At 41.8% G+C, this 21,087-nt stretch overlaps 1 protein-coding gene across 1 annotated transcript; it reads left to right on the top strand.

Annotated features, from left to right (window-relative positions):
- The first annotated feature begins 501 nt into the window (after window positions 1-501).
- ODF3 (outer dense fiber of sperm tails 3) lies at window positions 502-20,961 on the top strand. Its single transcript, XM_045013786.1, has 8 exons — window positions 502-642; window positions 2,143-2,368; window positions 4,103-4,232; window positions 6,400-6,600; window positions 7,023-7,124; window positions 11,519-11,640; window positions 13,083-13,220; window positions 20,227-20,961. The coding sequence occupies exons 3-8, from the start codon at window positions 4,124-4,126 to the stop codon at window positions 20,314-20,316; spliced, it is 762 nt and encodes a 253-aa protein (XP_044869721.1). The 5' UTR covers window positions 502-642; window positions 2,143-2,368; window positions 4,103-4,123; the 3' UTR covers window positions 20,317-20,961.
- The last annotated feature ends 126 nt before the right edge of the window (window positions 20,962-21,087 follow it).

Raw genomic sequence — 21,087 nt, 5'->3', positions numbered from 1 at the left:
CATCTCTACCTTTCAAAATCTGGCTTTAAGTGTCTGTCACTCTCGAAACCAGGGCTTAGACTCCGAATCATTCAGGTGATTGAAAGGTTTGTCCCTAACCTACAAAACCCAATGCAGTCTTTTTGGAATTTCATAGGAAGAGCTCAGTGTATACAGAAAGCAGTCAGATGCAAGCACTAGGTAAGCAGGCTTTGACTTTTTGAAGAGATGAATCAGCACTTCATGCTAGAGAAGTGGGCAGAAAGACTTATCACTGCAGTTTGAACTGGACTACCCTGTGGGCACAAAGTCCTTGTGCAGATCTGAAGGTCCTGTTCCCTCATTGTGAGCTACTCAAAAAGTAGCACTATGATGCCAAAGCTATAGGAATGATTCATGAAACACATACAACAGAGGCTAGAATCCTAATACTGGACAGTGTTCTAGAACCTCCTGAGCCACTGTACAAGTAATTGTGAGTTTCTATGACAATTTCATGAAAGTTCTTCCCAAGTCCACATGGAGGGAGAAACCTAAGCCTACCCTGCCAGCATTCCACCTTCTCCTAAAACTCTGCAGTTCTATTACTGAAAGAAAAGTGAGAAGGGCAGCAGAGAGGACAGGGTTTATTCACACATAATTAGGCTTCAAAGGACAAGAAAGGTGAATTGTTTCCTATTTACCTAGTTGGACATTTCACAGCGTCTTCATTTCTGTACAGCTTCTAGTTCTATAGTTAGCTATATTGAGTCTGATTTAATTCAGAAACTCATGTTTTGTCACTATAGAAGAAGGACTGAATCCAGTCTTTTTGCACTTTACTGCAAATTGAGCTTAACGGGATAATTTTAACAAATCATTTTCTCTCTAACCATAAATGCTTTAATATTTCCAAGCTGGTATATTTAAAACTGTTTTCTTAAAATAATGCATTAATGTATTTTCTTTTCAATACAGAACATTAACAACAAAAAGTGTTGCAGAAGATAAAAATCATGGAAAAGGTGTAAAAATGCTATACTCACACAACTGTCGGCTGTCCTATAGTAAACTGCTGTAATTTGCTAGGTAGGGTACACAAGAAAACACAGTTAAGTCCAAACCCACCAAATTCCAAACACAATCTGCTAACATCTGACACTTCATTGTGCAGACTCAGAATTATTTTTATTTAGGACACCATCTGCGTCAGAGAAGTAGCTTTATAACATAGTTGTAAAGCATTTGCGGTCCACAGAAAAACTCTTTGCAAGTCTTCAAAACTCTACCAGACAGTCTAGAATTGCATTGACACGCTGAGCATTTTTTGTGGACTGCTGGTGTGCCAATAGTGAGATGGTTTTACATGGAATTTGGAACTGCTAGGAAGACGTGTGCTTCCCTCAAACTCGACCTGCTGAGAATTCCCTTTAGAAAGCAATAAGCCAAAACTAGCTTTGTTTCTCCTGCATGTTGAATTCCAACATGTATAGCATCAGGGTTATAGGTTATCGTGGAATATTTTACTAGGTTATAGTTTGAAAAGTGAATGGAAAATGGCATCATGGTCTTCTATGTTTAAGGCCTGATCCTTCAATTACTCTTCACACAGGAGTCCTGTTGAAATCAGCGGGAGTTCTATGAGCGCAGTACGGGGCCATTATATCCAGTGGCTTTCACAGCATATCAGCTCAGTTTACAAACCCAAAGAAAAATCATTTTTCTAACATCCAGTGCTGCAAACTGAACCTAGGATCTGCCTCTTCCTGTACATCATTGCCAGTAACAAAAGATTCTGCAGTAGGAACTTAGCTGAGTTGGAGAGGCAGGATAACATTCAGCTCCCTTCTCTGTAACTATACTGGCTCTGAGATGCCAGCTGTAGTTAAAATTTTGCATCTCCCAGCATACCAGAAGATAAAAATCAAAGATGGACAGTTAGCAAAGAGTGTCATTTTTACATTGTCACTGTTCTCTCTGTAACCACATTTTAAAGTGTGTAATACATACATGTAATGTATATGAGGCACATTTAACCCTCTTGGACCTATACAGGAGAGGAAAATTGCAGTTCTTACAGAGAACAGCTGAACCTCCAGGTTTGTTTGGTTAATTCCTTATTTTAAATCTGCAAGTACATTGTTATGCTAATGTTATTTCTTCATTTTTCATTCTTGTCTCCAGCTTGCTGAAGAGCTCTTAGCTTTTGGGTTTCAGGCACCTGTGTCAGTCCAGACCAGGAACTGTTTTAAAATAAATCTCCTGAGTCATAACATATTTAAAAAGGAACGGCAGTAGACAGGGTGGTTCACGACTCAAAGCACAGCAAGTTTCGCTGCTGATACAGAGAAAAGAGAGCCACACAGCTGATGCTTAAAGCACCAAAGAAGCAAGTACAGGCGAAGCTCAGGTGAGCACACAGTGTCCGATGAGTGAGATACCAGCAGGTGCAATAATGACTCTGCAGAAGAAAGAGGTAGAGTGAGCTGTTTTCTAGCAATTCCTTCTTACCATAGTGCTTAGGAGCCCAGGACCTCACTGTGCAAGAAGCTGTACAGACAGAACAGAAAGACAAGAGGCAACAGATAGATACAGACAGGCAGAGAAGAGTACAAGGAAACTATGCAATAATATTGGTCAGCATGAATAGGCAGTGGTCTCAGCACACTGGTGGGCTAACTGCTGTCAATTTTTTGTAAGCATCAAGGCAAAGGAGAGTAATACAGAGTAATTTGAACAGGGATAATGAGGTAGCTTACCTGAGGGCCTGACAGCCCAGTTATTCAAAGTGTCCTACAGATGAGAGCAGTGTAATCTAAAAAGTCCCATTACACCATGTGAGATAGGGAGATATATAGCTAAAGGAATGGAGGCAGAGGGCTAAGTGCACATACTAGTGAATGGGAGTGAAATCCTGGCCCCACTGAAGACAATGGCAAAAGTCCCATTGACTTCACTAAGGACAGGATTTCACCCCTAGTATGTGTACAAGTTTAGGGATAGGCCTATCCATCTAGAACAGAACTGCAGCCTGGGGGATTCTGGGCTCTGCTGAGATACTGGCTAATGAACAACCTGCAGGAGACCTGAGATTTTTATTAAGTTCAAACTCTGACAAGAAAATCTTAGTGGCAAAGACACTGTGAGGGAGGATCCTACAACTGCTGTGGATACAGGATGTGAAGGTCACTAGCAGTGACCAAATAAAACCAGGGTCTGCTTTATAACACTTCTCTGATAGGGGAGAAAACCAGACCCTCTGAAATGTCCGAGGACTCCTTATCCTGGATTCAGGGATTTGCCCTGTCTACTGCATTGAAAAGATTCTTAATATCACAGGCATCAAGTTTCCTGTTCCTATTCTCTAGGGGATTCTCCCTCTGGTAAACACGATGAATCACACTGATGGAAAACACCTACAATTTCCCTTCCAACATCTGTTTTAGTGCCTCAGTACCACCATGCTACTGGTAGCAGCAGACACCCAGATACCAAGAGGTTTCCAAGATACTCCTACTACAGTACTTATATGCTATAACTTCGTCAACACTTGCCCACTGTCCTATATCCATTGTCTCAATTGGTTTGCTTATACATTGGAGCTGACATGCTGGATCGGACTGTTGGTCCAGTGCATTTAGCTGAATATCTTGCCTCCATCAGGGCTAGAACCTGATGCTTCACAAGAATGCACACCCTCACCCCATATTAGCCTATTGGGCATATTTCACCAGCCATTGTGCAGTGCTACCAATGAAGGAGGTCCTCATAGAAAGGTCCACACCTTGATGTCGCCCTGCTCCTCACCATACCATAAACAGGGTAACGGGTATAAGAGAAAATGCATATTAGCAAAACAAGTAGACCACTAAGTTTGAATATGTTAGTATCAATGGCCTAAAGAAGCAGATAAACTAGGTATGTACTATATGAGCAGGCATCCTTTATTCCTGATACAATGCAATCTATAAAACAGCATGTCTCTCAGTTCCATTAACATGGAGACTGGAGTCAGCGGATGAGGCTTCAGGTGTGGTACAATTACAGGGCCAGACTCTTTTCTGCATTTCAGTGAAAAAATTCTCATATAGAATTTTGCTTCTTTAAGAGAATCCTGCTATTAACCTTTCTACTCTCCCTTTAGGCTTTGTAACCAGCTCCCACCATGGGTGACAGTGCTTGGGTGGGCACCTGGAGGCCTCATCGTCCAAGGGGCCCAATAATGGCCCACTTTACCAGCCCAGGACCAAAGTACTCAATACAGGGAACAACAGGTAACAGGACAAAGACACAGAGTTTCAAGAAACACAGATGATAACATGAGTTAAACACACTAAATCCAGATCAGTTTAAACAATTAATTTAGTACAAACTCACATATTTTATTCAAATAATTCCACTTTCTCTGATAAAAGAACAGGAGTTCTTGTGGCACCTTAAAGACTAACAAATTTATTTTAGCATGAGCTTTCGTGAGCTACAGCTCACTTCTTCGGATGCATAGAATGGAACATACAGACAGGAGATATTTATACATACAGAGAACATGAAAAGGTGGAAGTATGCATAACAACAGGAAAAGTCTAATCAATTGAGATGAGCTATCATCAGCAGGAGGAAAAAAAACTTTTGAAGTGATAATTAAGATGGCCCATAGAAGGTGTGAGGAGAACTTAACATAGGGAAATAGATTCAATTAGTGTAATGACCCAACCATTCCCAGTCTCTGTTTAGGCCAGTGTTAATTGTATCTAATTTGCATATTAATTCGAGTTCAGCAGTTTCTCTTTGGAGTCTGTGTTTGAAGTTTTCTCTGATGTGACAGTTAATAAAAACCTCCTATGGGATGTCTGTATTAATTTTCATTATACCCTAGGAAATAAGACAGGGTGAGACTGCTTAGTACAGACTTATGCTGAACCGTTTCAAATAGTGTTTTCTTTACTATCAATCATTATTTTAAATCTCTCTGTGGCGAGTAGATTTTGTCGGTAGGCTGGTAAATTTTCATGACATCACAAAGCTAAACTAGAAACATGTTTCCTTGGAGTAGAAATTACAAAAAGGAGAAGTTTTTGGGAAATTCATAAAGAATATCCCTGCTGTGATTAACCTCACTGCCAACCACCTATGGCTGTAGCTCCCCAGAAAACTGGAGCAAAGTGTTAGATGTCTGACTGTGATGCAAATGACAGTCAGACATTTGTAAGAGTCAAGCTGCCTCTTACATCACCTCTCACTACTGCTGCTGCATACCTTTTGACTTCCTCGTAATAAACTGTCAATATTTAGCTAAGGAATTGTATCACCATCTAAATTATTTGTATTATGCACATTCTAAGGCATCAATTAACTTATCTAAACATCAATAAGAATATAAATTCAGGAGGAATTTTCAATATAGATTTTTAGAAATAATGTCACTAGGAGGTTGTTGTCACTCTCACTGGGAAGCTGCCATTTGAATAACTGTATTGTACTTTCCAGCAGCAGGACACGTGGTAGGTAGCATCCCCATTAGAATTCATTGGAAAACAAGGTTTAAAATTAGTGCTAAGTAAAAAGTGTTCTTTACATTTGAGTTTGGGTGTGGTGGTTTTTTGTTTTTGTTTTTTTGGTTATTTTAACAGCTTGTTGTTAAATAACCCAAGTATTTTGTAGTTCCAGAATTTACTTTACAATAACTTTGACATAGTCCAATCACCAGTGTTTTCACATGGGGAAAAACAATGTTTTCAGTCGTACTAGGAATCCCATTGTCACTATGTTGTCTTGTTTTATCCCAAATTATTTAAAACTAGTATTTCAAACAAATTTTGTTTAGGAGTTATTCTTCTGTGTAATTGGAAGTAATTTTTAGAATCTCTTATATTACAAGGGAGTTTGAAAGAAAATTCTCTTGGCTTTAGGGTATATCTGTGCTGGGAAATGTACCAAAATAGCTATTCCAGAGTAATTATTCCAGGGATAGTTATTTCAGTATAAGCTCCAGAGCATCCACATGAGGGCTTATACTGAAAGAACTATTGGAATAATTATTACCTGAATAGCTATTTTGGTAAGTTTTCTGAGGTAGACAAGCCTTAGTCACTGTCCTAAGAACAGGATAGTACAGCTCACTTTTGCAATCCTTGGGTGAAATCCTGGCCCCACTGAAATCAATTAGTTTTGCCATTAGTTAGTGATTCACCCCTTTTGTCCAGTGACACAACTTCTCAGAAGGTGACAGCTTAGGCTTAGTTACAAGAGAGAAACCTCTGACGTACCCATAAACTGAGATGAATGGGCAATAATAATGACCATATGTCCATCCTACAAACCAACAGTAAAGCCAGCATCTTAGAAATGAATCTCATGGTCCAAAGGCTTTAGCAACAGGACCCAAAGGGGAATTAAAATAAAACTTGACACATGCATATGAAATGTAGCCCTTCTTCCTAGGTTACCTGAAGCACAACCCCACCAAAAGGAAAGCCCCTGCCTACACTTTTAAGGGGGCAAGGCCCTTGCTCCATGAAGCCTGTTCTCCAGGTCCTCGTTACTATGTGGAGCCCTCAATGACCAGGAAGGGAAAGGAAACTGCCCCAGCTTATACCATGTGTGGGCGCCCCAACGTGAAAACTGAGGTCACACCTGGCCCAAGTGAGTAATATTTCTTTCAACCGTTTATTCGAGGTGAGGATAATCTGCCTATGGGTGTCTTATGTTAGGGGAATATAAACCACACCAGAATGAGGTATGGATGTTTTCAAATGGAAAGTAACAGCTCCAGCATTTGAGGGTAGGATGTGGGAGGAACAACAACATGGGTGGTAGGCTCAGGATTCAAGGAAGGGCAGGGCAACAGAGCTGGGAAGAGGGGAACAGCAGTGCAGGGGGTTGAGAGCAGGATGGAGGAGAACTGGCAAAGCAGGACAATGGGGCTGGAATGTAGAGGGAAATGGCAGTGCAGCATGATGTGGTTGGTTGGGACACTGCAATTTTGCACAGACTGAACCTACAGATCAAGCCACCTGTTTGGCATGAAAGGATCACTGTTGTTGCTTTGCTCATCTCTTGTCTAGGCGATTATTCACCAGAGAAGTCAAAAAAGCATGTTTATGAATCTGCTCCTGTGCACTCCATATCATTCAGGACTAGGAGCTTCAGTGTAGACAGCACTCCAGGTAAAAATCCAACAACTAATAAAGGAAATCGATCTAGGAGTCCTGTTGTTGCCACCTGGCCTAAAAGCCAGAAAGAAAGTGAAATTCCTGAGCCTGACTCCACAGCAAAGTATTATAATGAAGGAAGAAAGCTTTGGTAATGGCATATGTAGTTTGAACTTGAGGCTCTTAAAAGCCATGAACTAGAGATGGTCCTGAGCTTAATATGGTTGTCCTCTACCTGGTTACAATAGAGTTCCAATTTGTAGTGCAAATGGAACCTTAACTGTGTTCTGTAACTGGGCTTAAGACTTGCTCACATCCAAAGCTTTCGTTCAGTTGCAACACATGGTTAATCATAGATTATTAGGGTTGAAAGGGACCTCAGGAGATCATCTAGTCCAACTCCCTGCTCAAAGCAGGATCAATCCCCAAATGGCCCCCTTAAGGATTGAGCTCACAACCCTGGGTTTAGCAGGCCAATGCTCAAACCACTGAACCCTGTCTACGCTAAAACAGAAATCATGTCTTAAATGAGTCAATGGACATGCATGTTATAACAAGACTGTATCCCATTTGTATTTGTAGTGGAGATGGGCTCTTAGAGACAATTTAACTGATTCAGTGTCAAAAGATGAAGAAACCAAATTCTTCCTCTCAATTAACAAGGGGTAATGGGGGACAGAAACCAAAAGGAATATTTCCAGGGGAGGGAAAAAAAATACTGAAAAAACACTCAATGCTCATGTGACAACACTCAGAGTTAATAGACACTGATACCACAGCCAGGCAGCTTATGTCTCAAAATTGAGGAGAACTCCTTTGGCACAGAGGTATAAAAACTCACTAGAAGAGAGTGTTACACCCAGACTTTGAGACATACTATCATCAAGATTAGTAGGCCAAAATATGACCTAACTTTATCTTCCTATGTCTGTTTGAAATGCATATGCAATTCCTTTTACCTACACTTTAAATATCAGCAAATAATTAGCAGCACAACTATCAAGAGGGGTCATCACATGACAAACTCCATAATATGTCTTGAAAAAATGTCCCATTATGAGTATAGTTTTAGAAAAATGTTTGTGTTTTTTATGAAAAAATGTCTGAAAAACCCAGGTCGCTACAGATGGTTTAGGTTTACTTCATCAGCAAGAAAAGTATCAAACATGCAGAGATGAGACAGAAGAGATACAGGTTGATCAAAAATAGTAGCCACGGATCAATCATTTAGACAGATCCAAAACATAATGCTTACTGTTGTACCACTTTCAGAGCAATGTCTACATATCATCACTATGCAACTACTACTTTTGGTTCCCTCAGATAGCTAACACCCTGTCTACAATGTTTGTGTGCTAACTGCAAAATAGATGTGCCCAAACCTTGTATAATACACTTTGGTTTTCTTTGCATAGACAGAACCCAAACATTACTGGGTTAGCACCTCGGAGCCCCAGTCCTGGAACAGGACCCCCTTGTGCTGAGTGCTGTAGAAACACAGAAAAAAAGGTTGTCACTTCCCCAAAAAGCTGACAATCTAAGTATAAGATGAAAGACAACACGTGGACACAGACAGAATGAGGAGCAACATTAGTCGGCCTGATAGTCACCACCTCAGCATACCAGCTTTCCATCTGTTATCACATTTTAGTGTGTGGACATCACAGTAAAGGAGAGTTTTAAGGATGGATTTGAAAAAGGACAAAGAGGTGGCTTGGCAGATATTTCCAGGGATCTCCTCAGGCATGATGGGCAGACTGGTAGGAAACACAAAAGTGCTTGATTGAAAATGTAACAAGAGAGCAATAAAAGCTGGTATAAATGGCAGAACAAAGGCGGGCATCGTTAGACATCTCAATAGCGTATGAGAGGTGATGGGTAGCATGGAGAAAAGTCACAAACAGCCTTGAAAGTGAAGACAAGTAGTTTGTGTTTCATGTGATGGAGAAGGGAGAGCAAGAGGACTGATGAAAAGAGAGAGGTGGCATGGACAAAGCCAGGAAAATGATCTGTACAAGGGCAAAACATTATGATCCTGTTACATGAACTATGTTACAACCTTGAAAAGATAAAAATAAGTCCTGTTCAGAGGCAAAAACCAAACCGCATTACAGCCCCATTAAGCCACAGCAGGTTTGTCATTTGCTGCCCCAACATAGGTGGGATTGTTGTATAGATGGGACCTGAGATTTATGATAGAACAATTTATAATGATTGCATAAAATAACACTGAAAAATAATAAACATTATACAATTTAAAGAGAAGTTATGTGAAGTACATCCTCTTATAGCCAGAATAGTTATCAGGGGCAGCTTTAAAAGTGCCGCTCTACTCTCAAAAACCACTATAGCATCCCAAGGATTCCAGTGTAAATTAGATCAGCCCACAATTAAAAGATGTGATTTTTTGTTAAATTGCCAGCCCTACAAACTCAGCCTGGCTTCTAAACTTCAAGCAGTATCCTTGGATGGAGCAGAAGGCTTTTTAATTCCATTGTTCTTTGAGTGATTATCCACATGGATTCTATTCTTGGTGCACATGCACCCTATGTGTACGTTCTCAGATTATTTTGCCCAGCAGTATTTGCTGGAGCTGCACATGCACCCTGAGGTCCCTTGTGCCCCTAACCCCAGGGCATAAATCATAAGTGGTGAACCAGGTCCAAGAGTTTCTCATTTCCTTCTTATCATCTGTGGCAGTGAGAATGAACCTCTCACTGTGTCCACCTGCTTCTCTGCAGCATCGGGTTTGTTTTGTTGCCCACTGGCAACACACAAAAAAGTTCTGATTTCAGTCAGGTTCTGATTTTTAGGCACCCCTGTATTGACTGTTAAAAGAGCACCAATATTAGCCATTAAACCTACAGACAGCATCTCTTGTGGTAATGATCCTTCAGCAACCAGTGCTTCTCTACAGGCAACCTTTAAACTATGTTCCTTAGTGCCCAGCACTGGTCCCTAGAGTGTTGGTACTCAAGGCATATATAATACTGAGTGATTTATCTGTGGCTCGGTACCAGTCTCCTCTCCTTGAGTGGCTGAGGATTCACCAGCTACTGACGCATCAGTACAATAGGTAAAGGAGACAGCTCCAGTACTGACCTCACCCCCTATCCAGCTGAGGAGAGCACAACAGAGCCAGGATGTTCCTGACAGTACAGTCCCTCCTTTGGAAGAAATGTACTCCTTTACTTCATCCCCATCAGGGCATATTAGGGACTCGACTCCTTTGCACTCTCCTTCTCCTGCTTTGGAAATGCCACAGGAGCCACAAAGAAACTCTAAGGAAGTATGTGTAAGGAACAGCAGGAAATGACCTAATGTTCATAGGGAAAATCATTCCTGGTGCCACCTTCCCTAGTACCTATACTCATATCAGCCTGTGTTCTACTGGACACATGGGGTAGGATACATGACTCAGTTCCAGACTTCACTTGTGCTCCATGAAAGAGTATCTACTCAATAGACACTACATGCTCCCACAAAAAGTCCTCTCCCCATTCAACTGGTGATAAGACCCAGTTCAGATATGCAAGGGGATACTCTGTTCTGCACCTCTACCTACCAAGATTTTAGCAATAAAAACCTTCACTTGGGGATGGAGGACTCGTCTAAATCACCCTCAGACTAAGGGCCTATGATCCCCCCAGGGAAACTCATCTTCACATAAACATCCTAGAGCTCAGAGCTATCTGCCTTCATGCAAAGTACACCTACCGCTACTCTAGGAATCTATGATCCAAGTGCTGACAGACAACCCCACAGCTACTATGTTAACAGACAGGGGGAGCAAGACTGTCTCCACTGTGGAGTTGGGTGCATTCCAGATCAAATCACACCAGTGGTGCTGCACCTTCCTGGCCCTCAAAACATCGTGGCAGATTGACTTAGCAGGTAGTTCTCAAACAACCAGGAGTGGTCTATCAAAGACTCAGTTCTGCAGAACATCTTTCACACGTAGCAATTCCCAGAAACAGACGTGTTTGCTACAGACCAGAGCAACAAAACATCAGGCATTTTGCTCCTGAGGTGGTTCAAGCCCAGACTCCTTGACACTGGGATGAACATACCTTTCTGCCAATTCCTAAGATACTGAGGGCTCTGAGAAAATTCGGGCAAGATGCAGTTGATTATGATGACACATCTTGAAGAACTGCAGTTAGTGTAAGGTCAGTAACCATCCTTTTCTGTTTGTTTAATTCAGCATGCCAGCCTCACCACCCGTGAGCATCAGCAGTTCAGACTCCAGATGCCTACCCTTATTCCAGGACAAAAAAGGGCCAGGGAATGTGAAAAACAAATATCCCTCCTTCTCTCCAGCCCCTGTTGAAAACCCTCTCCAATATGATGCTCCCTCTAATCCCTGGGGATTCACACTGTACATAACTATCATGGTTTCCCCCCCACAGGTCCTGGCGCATACACTATTCCTCGGGTGATGGGACCCAACACAGTAGACAAAACTGCTAGCCCTTGTTATTCCATGAAATGGAAGAGTAAGCTTGGTCGCTTTGATGAGGATCTGCATAAGGTAAGCTGCTTTTCCATTTCCTCTTCAGCTGCTCTCATTGACAATCAGTGGTCAGTCACTGCCTCCAAGACCGAAGGCCTCTAAGCACTGGTGGGTTCTTTCCTAGTTCTTGAAGAGATACAAGTGTTCTGCAGCATGAACAGATATAAGCGCTGCAGCTGAAGACTGGCAGCAAATATGGCTGTTCTTAGTAACTGCATCATTGGCAAGTCAGGGCTCTAACTGTATCTGCAGCAAATACCTGTCTAAGGGCTTGATCCAAAACCCAACAAAATCAATGGGAATCTTTCCAATGACTACTATAGTTTTCAGAGTAGGCCTAGTTCTTGTGCTATGCCTAAGCACCATGTTCCCTGAACTCCATCTAGAAAAGGAGTTGTAATTGGGATGAGGACAAGAAATGTGTTAAGTAACAGAAGTTCAGATATGAAATTTCACATCAGGACACACATATTGCAATATATTTTTTGTTCTAGAGGAAAAATCTTTTGCTCCAGTGTTATAATTACTGAGTATTTTGACACCTTATTGTGCATATGCAGTAGCAACATTTCAAACTCAAAGTTCGCTGCCATCTCCAAAGAATTTTTCTTCCTGAAATACCTACAGTGATCCATGTCCCCAGACAACAAGTATGTGTAAAAATTCTTTCTAAAATACCCAGTAATAGTCATTAAAAATGTCAACAATTGCCCACGGTAAACACAGCAGCATCTGAAGGACCACAGCTTTCTTACAATAGGAAATAATTGTTACGTCTCAGATACTGCTGTGTGGTAAGAGTTGGAACATGATTTTTTTTTAAATGATTGTGTTTAACAATGATGGGTGTGAGGAAAAAAATTGACATCTTGCTCAAACTTATTTTCTGGAAATAACGATCCCTTTAGGTAGAAGGCTGTAGCAACATTCCTAGTGCCACCTATCAAACTAATCATCAGATTTCATGCCTATGATAACATCATACTAAGTGAAATAAGACTGTGTAGCTGAATACCATGGAATGTTACATATTTACAAAATGATTATTTTTGTATTAGATGAAAAATGATCATGTACAGATTCTTGCTAATTATCTAAAACCTACTGAAAACACTGGGCTTTTAGACAAATCTCTTACTGTAAGCCATATATAAAAACCAGTGAAGATCACAGGTGCCTAATGCTTGCAGAGAAAGAACAATGGCACTTTCATTTCAGTTTGAGCCACTGTCCCCTTGCAGTCTGTCAAAAGTGAAGTGGCTCAGGCTAATAAGACTTCAGACATCTAATATAAACTTCTAAAGGACATGACACTGTTGAGAGGGAACCCTTCTGCAAAAAAAATAAAAAATTGTTAAAATTAATTAATTGTTGCAGATAAACCTATGCAGCTCTCATAGGAAATTGGGGATATTGAATGTAGCCATTTTCAATGGAAGATTCCATTGACTCTCTTACAGACCCCGGGTCCAGCTGCATATAAAAAGACAGAAGTTGATGTGTACAAAAAGAGAGCCCCCAAGTACAGCATGAGCTCCCGGACTAAGCCTGCAGGAACTGTTAGACATCCTGGACCAGGAGACTATTATCCCGGAAAGGTAAGGCAGAGAGATCTAGAGGGTAATTTACTTGAGTCAGAGGACAAACAGTCGCAGGCTACAGGGCTGGTTTGTATTTAAACTCCTTGAGTTGACACGTCTTGATTTAGAGCTATCACGAAAACTTTTTCCAGCAGAGTTCAACATATAAAAATCCAGATTCATATAGCAAGGACAAGATCCTTCAATATATCAATGCATTAAGATGAGTACTGGTAAGAAGGGACATCAATCTGCATGGAAGAGCTACAATTAATGCTTTACATTACTGCCCCAAAGAGGCCATGTTTGAACAAGTCAAAGTTAAATTTAAAAAAACCCACATCCCACAATATTAATGCATTATTGAGACAGATTAATTGCAGAGAGTCAAGAAACTGGACAGGTTTCTTTGAGAAATCCTTGTGCATATCAATGCCAGCAGGATCTTTCATTCCATCTGTCTAAGTATGTATTCATCAGATATCTGAGCCTACATGAGCACATGTACAAAACCAAAAAATATTATATTTGTGCACCAGGGATTAAAGAAAAAGGTATTGTTTAATCAAATAGAACTCAGTCATTTCACTGTCAGCTGTTGTTGTAGAAGCATAAACTTGTATGATTGATACATGGACTCAAAGACAAACCATAATGATTCTATTGCTGATTGAATTATATCCAAGCACACACTTTGAGGTCTTCTTGGATAACTGCGACCCCATTTTTTCAGATCCTGAGTAGTAAACTGCATATCCATCCACTGTAATGAAACAGCCACAACTATTCCATCACAGATCTGAGATTCCACATATTTCTTATATCTTTTCAATTCTCTGGCCAACATGGAGAGATTCCTTTCACCCATGTGTCTATTCTGATCATTCATTTACAAAGGTTCACGTCACTCTTCCTTGGTGCAAACATCAGGCTCATCCTGAAGGATTTGGTACAGCACTATCATAGCTGCAACTGGTACTCTTAATGGCCAGAACCTCCTCCCCCAGTATAGTTTGTTGTGCTTTCTAACCTTGAAGTCTTGCCATCCAGCACCACGTGGAGATTAATGTTTCGCCTTTGTTCTAGCATGGAAGTACAGAAGGTGGTTTCTTGTTGACTCCCCTCTAGTTTTTAGCTGCTGTTGATTAAATACTTGATTGAACTTTTCCACCTTCTGATGGCACTTCCTCCATCAGGATTCCATTACCCTCCCCAGGGCACTCATCCAGCCAAAACACTGGCACAAAATGTGCCAAGTTACTTGAATGCCACTCTACACCCAGCACCAGCCAGCTGGACTACTTTTTGTCTGGTCCTTACCCTTTGACTTGTCCAGCTTGGGTGGCCCTGTCTGGAGCTAAAGCTCCTGCTGGCATAGTTACCAAGCTCATTGGAATATGCAAGCCTTCCCACCAAGCCAAGGTGCAGTGCCCAGGGAAGGGTTCTATGAATGGTGAAGTTGGAAGTGTAAGCTCTCATGAAGCTTACTGAAACAATGGTTTTGGTTTATAAAATGAGAAAGGAGGCATTTAGTTGAATTCTGCTGCTCTCATCACCTGGTCTTTACAAACACCATCTTCACCCATCACCCTACACATTTAAACACATAGAAGTCACCTGAAAGTATGTCAAAGAACCAAATTGTCTATGTAATAGAGCATCCAATGGATACAGACTGACTCCCAGTCTGCACTTGGGAGACCACCAACCGTTAGCCTCAAACATAAACTGAAGATAAGATGTTCGGCAGGTCCGCTACATTTGGATTGGTCCAGAATCAATAAAAACTACATGACTTCTGTCCAAAATGGGTTTGAGGGGTTGTCACAGGTAAAAGAGAACAACCTGAATAAACTTTGGAATAACATGAAAACTGTCATGCCCAAAGCTGCCAAATTATACATTCTGAAACAGTGCATCACAGATGACTGAGAAATGGCTTGAGCAGGTGGAACAATAATGCAGAATGAAAAAGAATATCTTAGAGACTTAAGAATGAAAGAGAAAGTACAAGGAACTAAACAAATCCAAAGGCAGATTAGATGAGACAACAATGGATACAGCAGGGCAAAATGCATGGAACTTGCGAATCACAAAGAGAGTAATAATACAAAAAATTTGTTCACAGAGATTAGACTTCTTACCAAAAAGTTTTCCCTGCAATTGAACATAACAAAAGATCATGTTGGCAGAATCCTCACTGAAAGGGATATCAAATTCTGAAGGAGAGATTACTTTGCCAATCTTTATGGTTCATTAGAGCCACTCAGAATATAGGGCAGCAGAAAGGAGGGTACAGAGCCAGAGCCATCAATCCCACAAGAGGAAGTGGTGTGTACTATTATGAAAATGAAGCCAGAGAAAACACCCTGGGAAGGTAAAGTACCAGCAGAACTGTTTAAAGTGACTCGTGCCTGCAGTATTGATCTCATGTGGAAAATTTCCAACCATGTATGGACAACTAGAAATTGGCCAGACAACTAGATGAAAGGGAGTCTTTCTGCCATTACTAAAGAAACGAGACATAACAGAGAATAACAATTGTATCCTCAGCCTAATATCACAATTGACCAAAGTTTTGGCCCACATAATCCAGGATCGCATGAAGCAAATGACAGAAGCAGAACTACCACCACCACCAAAAATTGTTTTCAGAGAGGAATAAGACACACGTGATCAGTCGGTCAGTCACATCATTGAAAAATACAGGGAGTACAACCACCCATTGATCATGTGTTTCATGGACTACTCAAAAGTATTCAATACTGTCCAACTTGATCATCTTTGTAGGATAATGGCAGATTTGCCAGTCTCTACCTTCAACAACAGACCACACTGTTGCAGGTAATAGCTAGTGGTTTTCCACTGGGCTGTGCGCAAGACAAGGGTGTATTCTGTCCTAAACTTTTTCAAGAGGTATGCAGAATGAAACAAACCCTGGAAGATTTTGATAAAGTGGAAGGAGCTGGGATTTCCATTGGTGGACCCCCTCTTAACTGACCTTAGATATGCCAATGACAACACCTGTTGCTACAACCAGTGGTGGAATGTAATCAATGCTGGAATCTGTAAAAAGTTAGTGAGGAATATAGACTATCTCTGAATACTGTAAAAATGAAGTGCATGTATGTTGACACGATTAACAAAAACATGATGAAAGTGGACATCATGATTAACAGTCAAATTGTAGAGGCAATAGATGAATTCAGTTACCTGGGATCATACATATCCAACCAAGAAGGCTGTTCAAAAGAAAGTGGAATAAGATTAGGAATGGATTGCTCAGCCATGGCCTCCCTTACTAAAGTTTAGAAAAAGCATGACATAGAACGCTAGGGTTGGAAGGGACCTCAGGATGTCATCTAGTCCAACCCCCTGCTCAAAGCAGGACCCACCCCCAGACAAATTTTTTTGCCCCAGATCCCTAAGTGGCCCCCTCAAGGATTGAGCTCATAACCCTGGGTTTAGTAGGCCAATGCTCAAACCACTGAGCTATCCCTCCCCCATGTATGAAGGTTTGATTGGTGAAAAACTTAATTTTCTCAAGAGCGACCTATAGATCTGAATTATGGGTAACAAATGTTGGAAAGTAGATGAAAACTGAAGCCTTTGTGATGGGATGCTGCCAAAGATTCCTGTACATCTCCTGGATGGAAAATGCAACAAATGCTTAAACTAGCAGCATTAGTAGAGAGAAGCAGACCATGTTGTTGGAAATCAACAGGCGTAAATTTATGTCCTTTGGTCACATCAGGCATAGAGATAGTAATAATCTTGATAAAGTTATCCTGGAAGGAATGGTGGGAAGTCCTCATAACAGGGGACGACTGGGAAGGAGATGGAGGAACGGTATGTGCAGGGCCGGCTCTAGGTTTTTTGCTGCCCCAAGCAAAAAAATTTTTGGCTGCCCCCATCCCAGCCCTGGGCTCCCCCCCGCAACCTCCCTGCTGCCCCAGCCCTGGGCTTCCCTCTTTCCCCCCCCAACAATGCCCTCCCCTCACCCCACTGCCACCCCAGCCCTGGGCTCCCCTCTTCCCCCGCACCAGTGCCACACACACACACCTCCTGCTGCCCCAGTCCAGGGCTCTCTCCCCTGCCACCTGCACCCTCCTTCCGCCACAGCCCTGGGTCACCGGTAACTCGCTCCCAAGGCGGGTCATTCAGCAGGAATTTTGGATGTGCACAAAACACAGACAGGATTGGTTTCCATATGGGTACAGAGCTGCAGTAAAGTGGAACAATTTTCAGCTTGTGTGATTGGAGGATATCTGGATGCATATTATAAGACTGACTTCGATAAATGAGGAAAAGTTGAGGTGCCTTTATTATTCTTTTGTTCCACTCTTTCTTTCTATGGGGAATTTGCCAATGCAATATCACTGTCTTCCTTTTAAACAAACAAACAAACAAACAAACAAACAAAAAGGCAATGGCTGTTGAAAATTGCAATTCCAGTCCTAATAACCACTGGGAAGCATTTCTTGCTCAATTTTCTACAGAAATCCTACTTTTCTACAGAAAGTTACAGTGGATCAGTGTATTTGATTTGGGAGAAACGAACTAACAGCTGCCCAAACTGAGCTTGAGCACTCCTGAATTTTGAGGTGTTCAAATCTGGAAGGCAGGTGCTGGGTGTGTGTGTGTGTGGGGCTGTGGGCTCCTCAGGGGAACACAGCAGCATGTATGCAGCAGCGTGTCTGGTGCTGCGCGGAGCCAGACACGCTGGTCTGAGTGGCATGGTAAGGGGGCTGGAGAAGGGGTAGGGGGTTCCGGAGAGGCAGTCAAGGGACAGGGAGCCGGGAGGGTTGGATGGGTCAGAGGTTCGGGGGGGGGCAGTCAGGGGACAGGCAGTGGTTGGATAGGCATGGGAGTCCCAGGGGTTTATCAGGGGACAGGTAGGGGATGGGGTCTCAGGAGTGGGCAGTTGGGGACAAGGAGAAGGGAGGCTTAGATAGGGGGTGGGGTCCCAAGGGCCAGTTAGGGGCAGGGGTCCTGGGAGGGGGCAGTCAGGGGACAAGGACCAGCAGTGCTTAGATAGGGGGTGGGGTCCTGGGGGGCAGTTAGGGGCAGGGGTCCCGGGAGGGGGTGATCAGGGGACAGGGAGCGGGGGGGGGAGTTGGATGGGTTGGGGTTTCTGTGTGGGGCAGTCGGAGGGAGTGGATGGTGGCAGGGTGGGGCTTCTCTCCCCCTGGAGTGTCCTGTTTTTTGAATGTTAAAATATAGTCTCCCTACCATTCACAGTGCAGCTCTCCACTCACAGCATGCTGCCGCATGAGGTCCCCCTCCTTCCTTTCCAATTGGTAGTGGCCAAGGGAATGCTGGGAAATGTAGTTCTTTCCCTGCTCCAGGGCTGGCTCTATAGGCAGGGAGCTAACCAAGAAACTACAGCTCCCAGAGCCCCCTCTTGGTTCTCAGCTCCTATGCCGCCCCTGCAAATGGGCTACCCCAAGCAGGTGCTTGCTTTGCTGGTGCCTAGAGCCGCCCCTGGGTATGTGGCAGATCAATGAGAGGACAGCTACTCAGTGTTCGAAGGTAGTGATGGATTGAGAAGGCTTCTGAAAAGTCTGCTGTGATGTCACTAATATTCAGACATGAATAAAGAGATTTTATTTACTTAAACAAATGCACAAGTTTATTTACGCAAACACATTTGAAGAGCAGCATCAAAATTAGTGCAGCTTCTTTTACCTGTATTGATTTTTTACAATTATAAATCACATTAGCCTATATATAGAAGTGCCAGAAGTATCCTAAAGTGGCAGCTTTAGAAATTTACAAACTAGTTTGGGGATCATTTTAATCTGCCACTGCTGTCCCCTAATGATGAAATGTGGCAACTATTTTTACAGCATATAATATTGTAACAATTAAAAAAGGAAGTCAGAGATACTGTACCCTATTGAAACTGCAAGGAGGAAGGCAGAATTATCCAAGTTGGAAATGTGGCCAAGATACTGCAAATTGCAAACTGTTTCATAAAGTGCCAGTGGAATTTTTATAACCACACAGAAAAGCCCTAGCTTAAGTTTCACCTGAAAGACACACTTGGCAATTACTATGTCACTCTGCCCTGTTCTGCGTCATAACACACACACCCCTTTCTTTGAGTAATGCACGTTATATGTACAGGGGGACATAATTAAGAATAATTAAAAATATTTCAGTTAGAAGCCTGCTCAAGCTGGCATACAGGATTGGAAGTATTTTGAAATTTGGGCAAGTATCGATACAGACTACAACTTCACAGCTCATCCCTAATGCTAATTGTGGGGGGGGGGGAAGGGGTATTAAATAAAAAAACAAAACTGTTTTTAAAGGGACCATTGAAATAAGAGATATTGAATAGATTTTACACCAATATTCCTAAAATACTCATCTCTGTTCTAAGAAAAAAAGCACAGGAACTTTAAACCCAAATGGCGGCAATGTCAAAAGTTATTATAGAAACAACTGATTAGAGGGTGTTGGAATAAAAATACCAACTTAATGGGAACAGTTAAATGCATTCTAGCAACAATGAAAGGAGAGAGGCATAAAGTGGACAAGGTGGGATCTATAGGCGTATCTGGGTAAGTAAACCTCACAAACTTATCATTTATGAGAACTCTATTTCATAAAGAAACTGATGCAGGGTGTGGTGCATCCAGAAGCAACAAGGCTACTTATCTAAGGGAAGAAGCTGCACTTTCAGACTGCCAACATGAAAGGTCAAACCCCACCACACATCCCTCATCTTATTAGGAAATTTTTGCAACATTTAACCCAGAGTTCAGAGAAACCGATTGCTCTTCAACCATTCTAATCTGGCTGCGTAACAGACAGTCTGTGCACCTTCAGTTACAAACTTCTTTTCACGGATAGGAAACTAGTAAAAGGGGCACGTGTGTGACAATAGGTGACCTGGACTGTCCAGATCTAGTACTTGATTGGGGAGGGCATGTAGCACAGAAAGTAGAAACTAACAAACCTGATGCTAGTTAATAGTGAATATCCTGATTTGTGGTATTTACTTTTCCATCTCCAGGTAACACTGACCAAGCCTTGCGCCCCAGTTGTTAGCTTCGGAATCCGACACTCTGAGTATACAATGCCTTTGATAGTGGATGTCTATTGACCTTCACGCAAGCTGCCTTACAGAAACTACATTTATTTTTCTATATCATGTTGCTTTATATTTTAAAGCTGCCAGTTTTTTATACAAGTTCTTATAATTAACGATCATCTATCTTCAAACAAATACGTTTCTACAAATTCTAGCACTAAAGGATGACAAATATTCAGAAAATGATCACTTGCAATATTTTAACTTGCCTCTGGCTATGAAGGAATTTTTCATATCCCCCCCTTAATGAAGAGGACATGTTGAAGCTAGCAGTATTACCCTGGCGTTTGGATCTTGCTGTATCTACCTGCTGAGAGTCTGAACGCTGGCATTAGCGCATTGAAGCATCTGGATCCTGTGTTTCAGAAACTGGGAATTCACAACTGTATACATAAAGAGTCACTCAGTTTTGTACTACTGAACTATTTTGTTTTACTCCTGTGATGACCCTCACTGTATGTGTCATTTATCCCTTTGATTGTGTTCTATTGCAGTATCAGCATGTAAAGAAAATAAATCAGGGAGTCACTATTTATGTCAAAGTAGCTGAATACTTCACTCTACCTTTAGATGGAGTTACAGAGTAAAATTTAAAGGGATACTGGGGGGTTAAAACAAGTTCTTAGATATGTTACATCTTTAGATTATTAAAACAAAACTTTAAATGGGCTTTTCACCACTCATTCCTAGTTTACATTCTCCTCTTCACTAATCTTGGATAATGGGGCGGGAGGGAAGAGCTGGGGGAGAAGAGAAAATTAAAACCACTTCTGGTTCTCATGC

The sequence above is a fragment of the Mauremys mutica genome, chromosome 4 (assembly GCF_020497125.1).
Source record: "Mauremys mutica isolate MM-2020 ecotype Southern chromosome 4, ASM2049712v1, whole genome shotgun sequence".
Taxonomy (NCBI): Eukaryota; Metazoa; Chordata; order Testudines; family Geoemydidae; genus Mauremys; species Mauremys mutica.
Note: the sequence above shows the minus strand (reverse complement) of the source record. Positions and strands in the feature narration are given on the sequence as shown.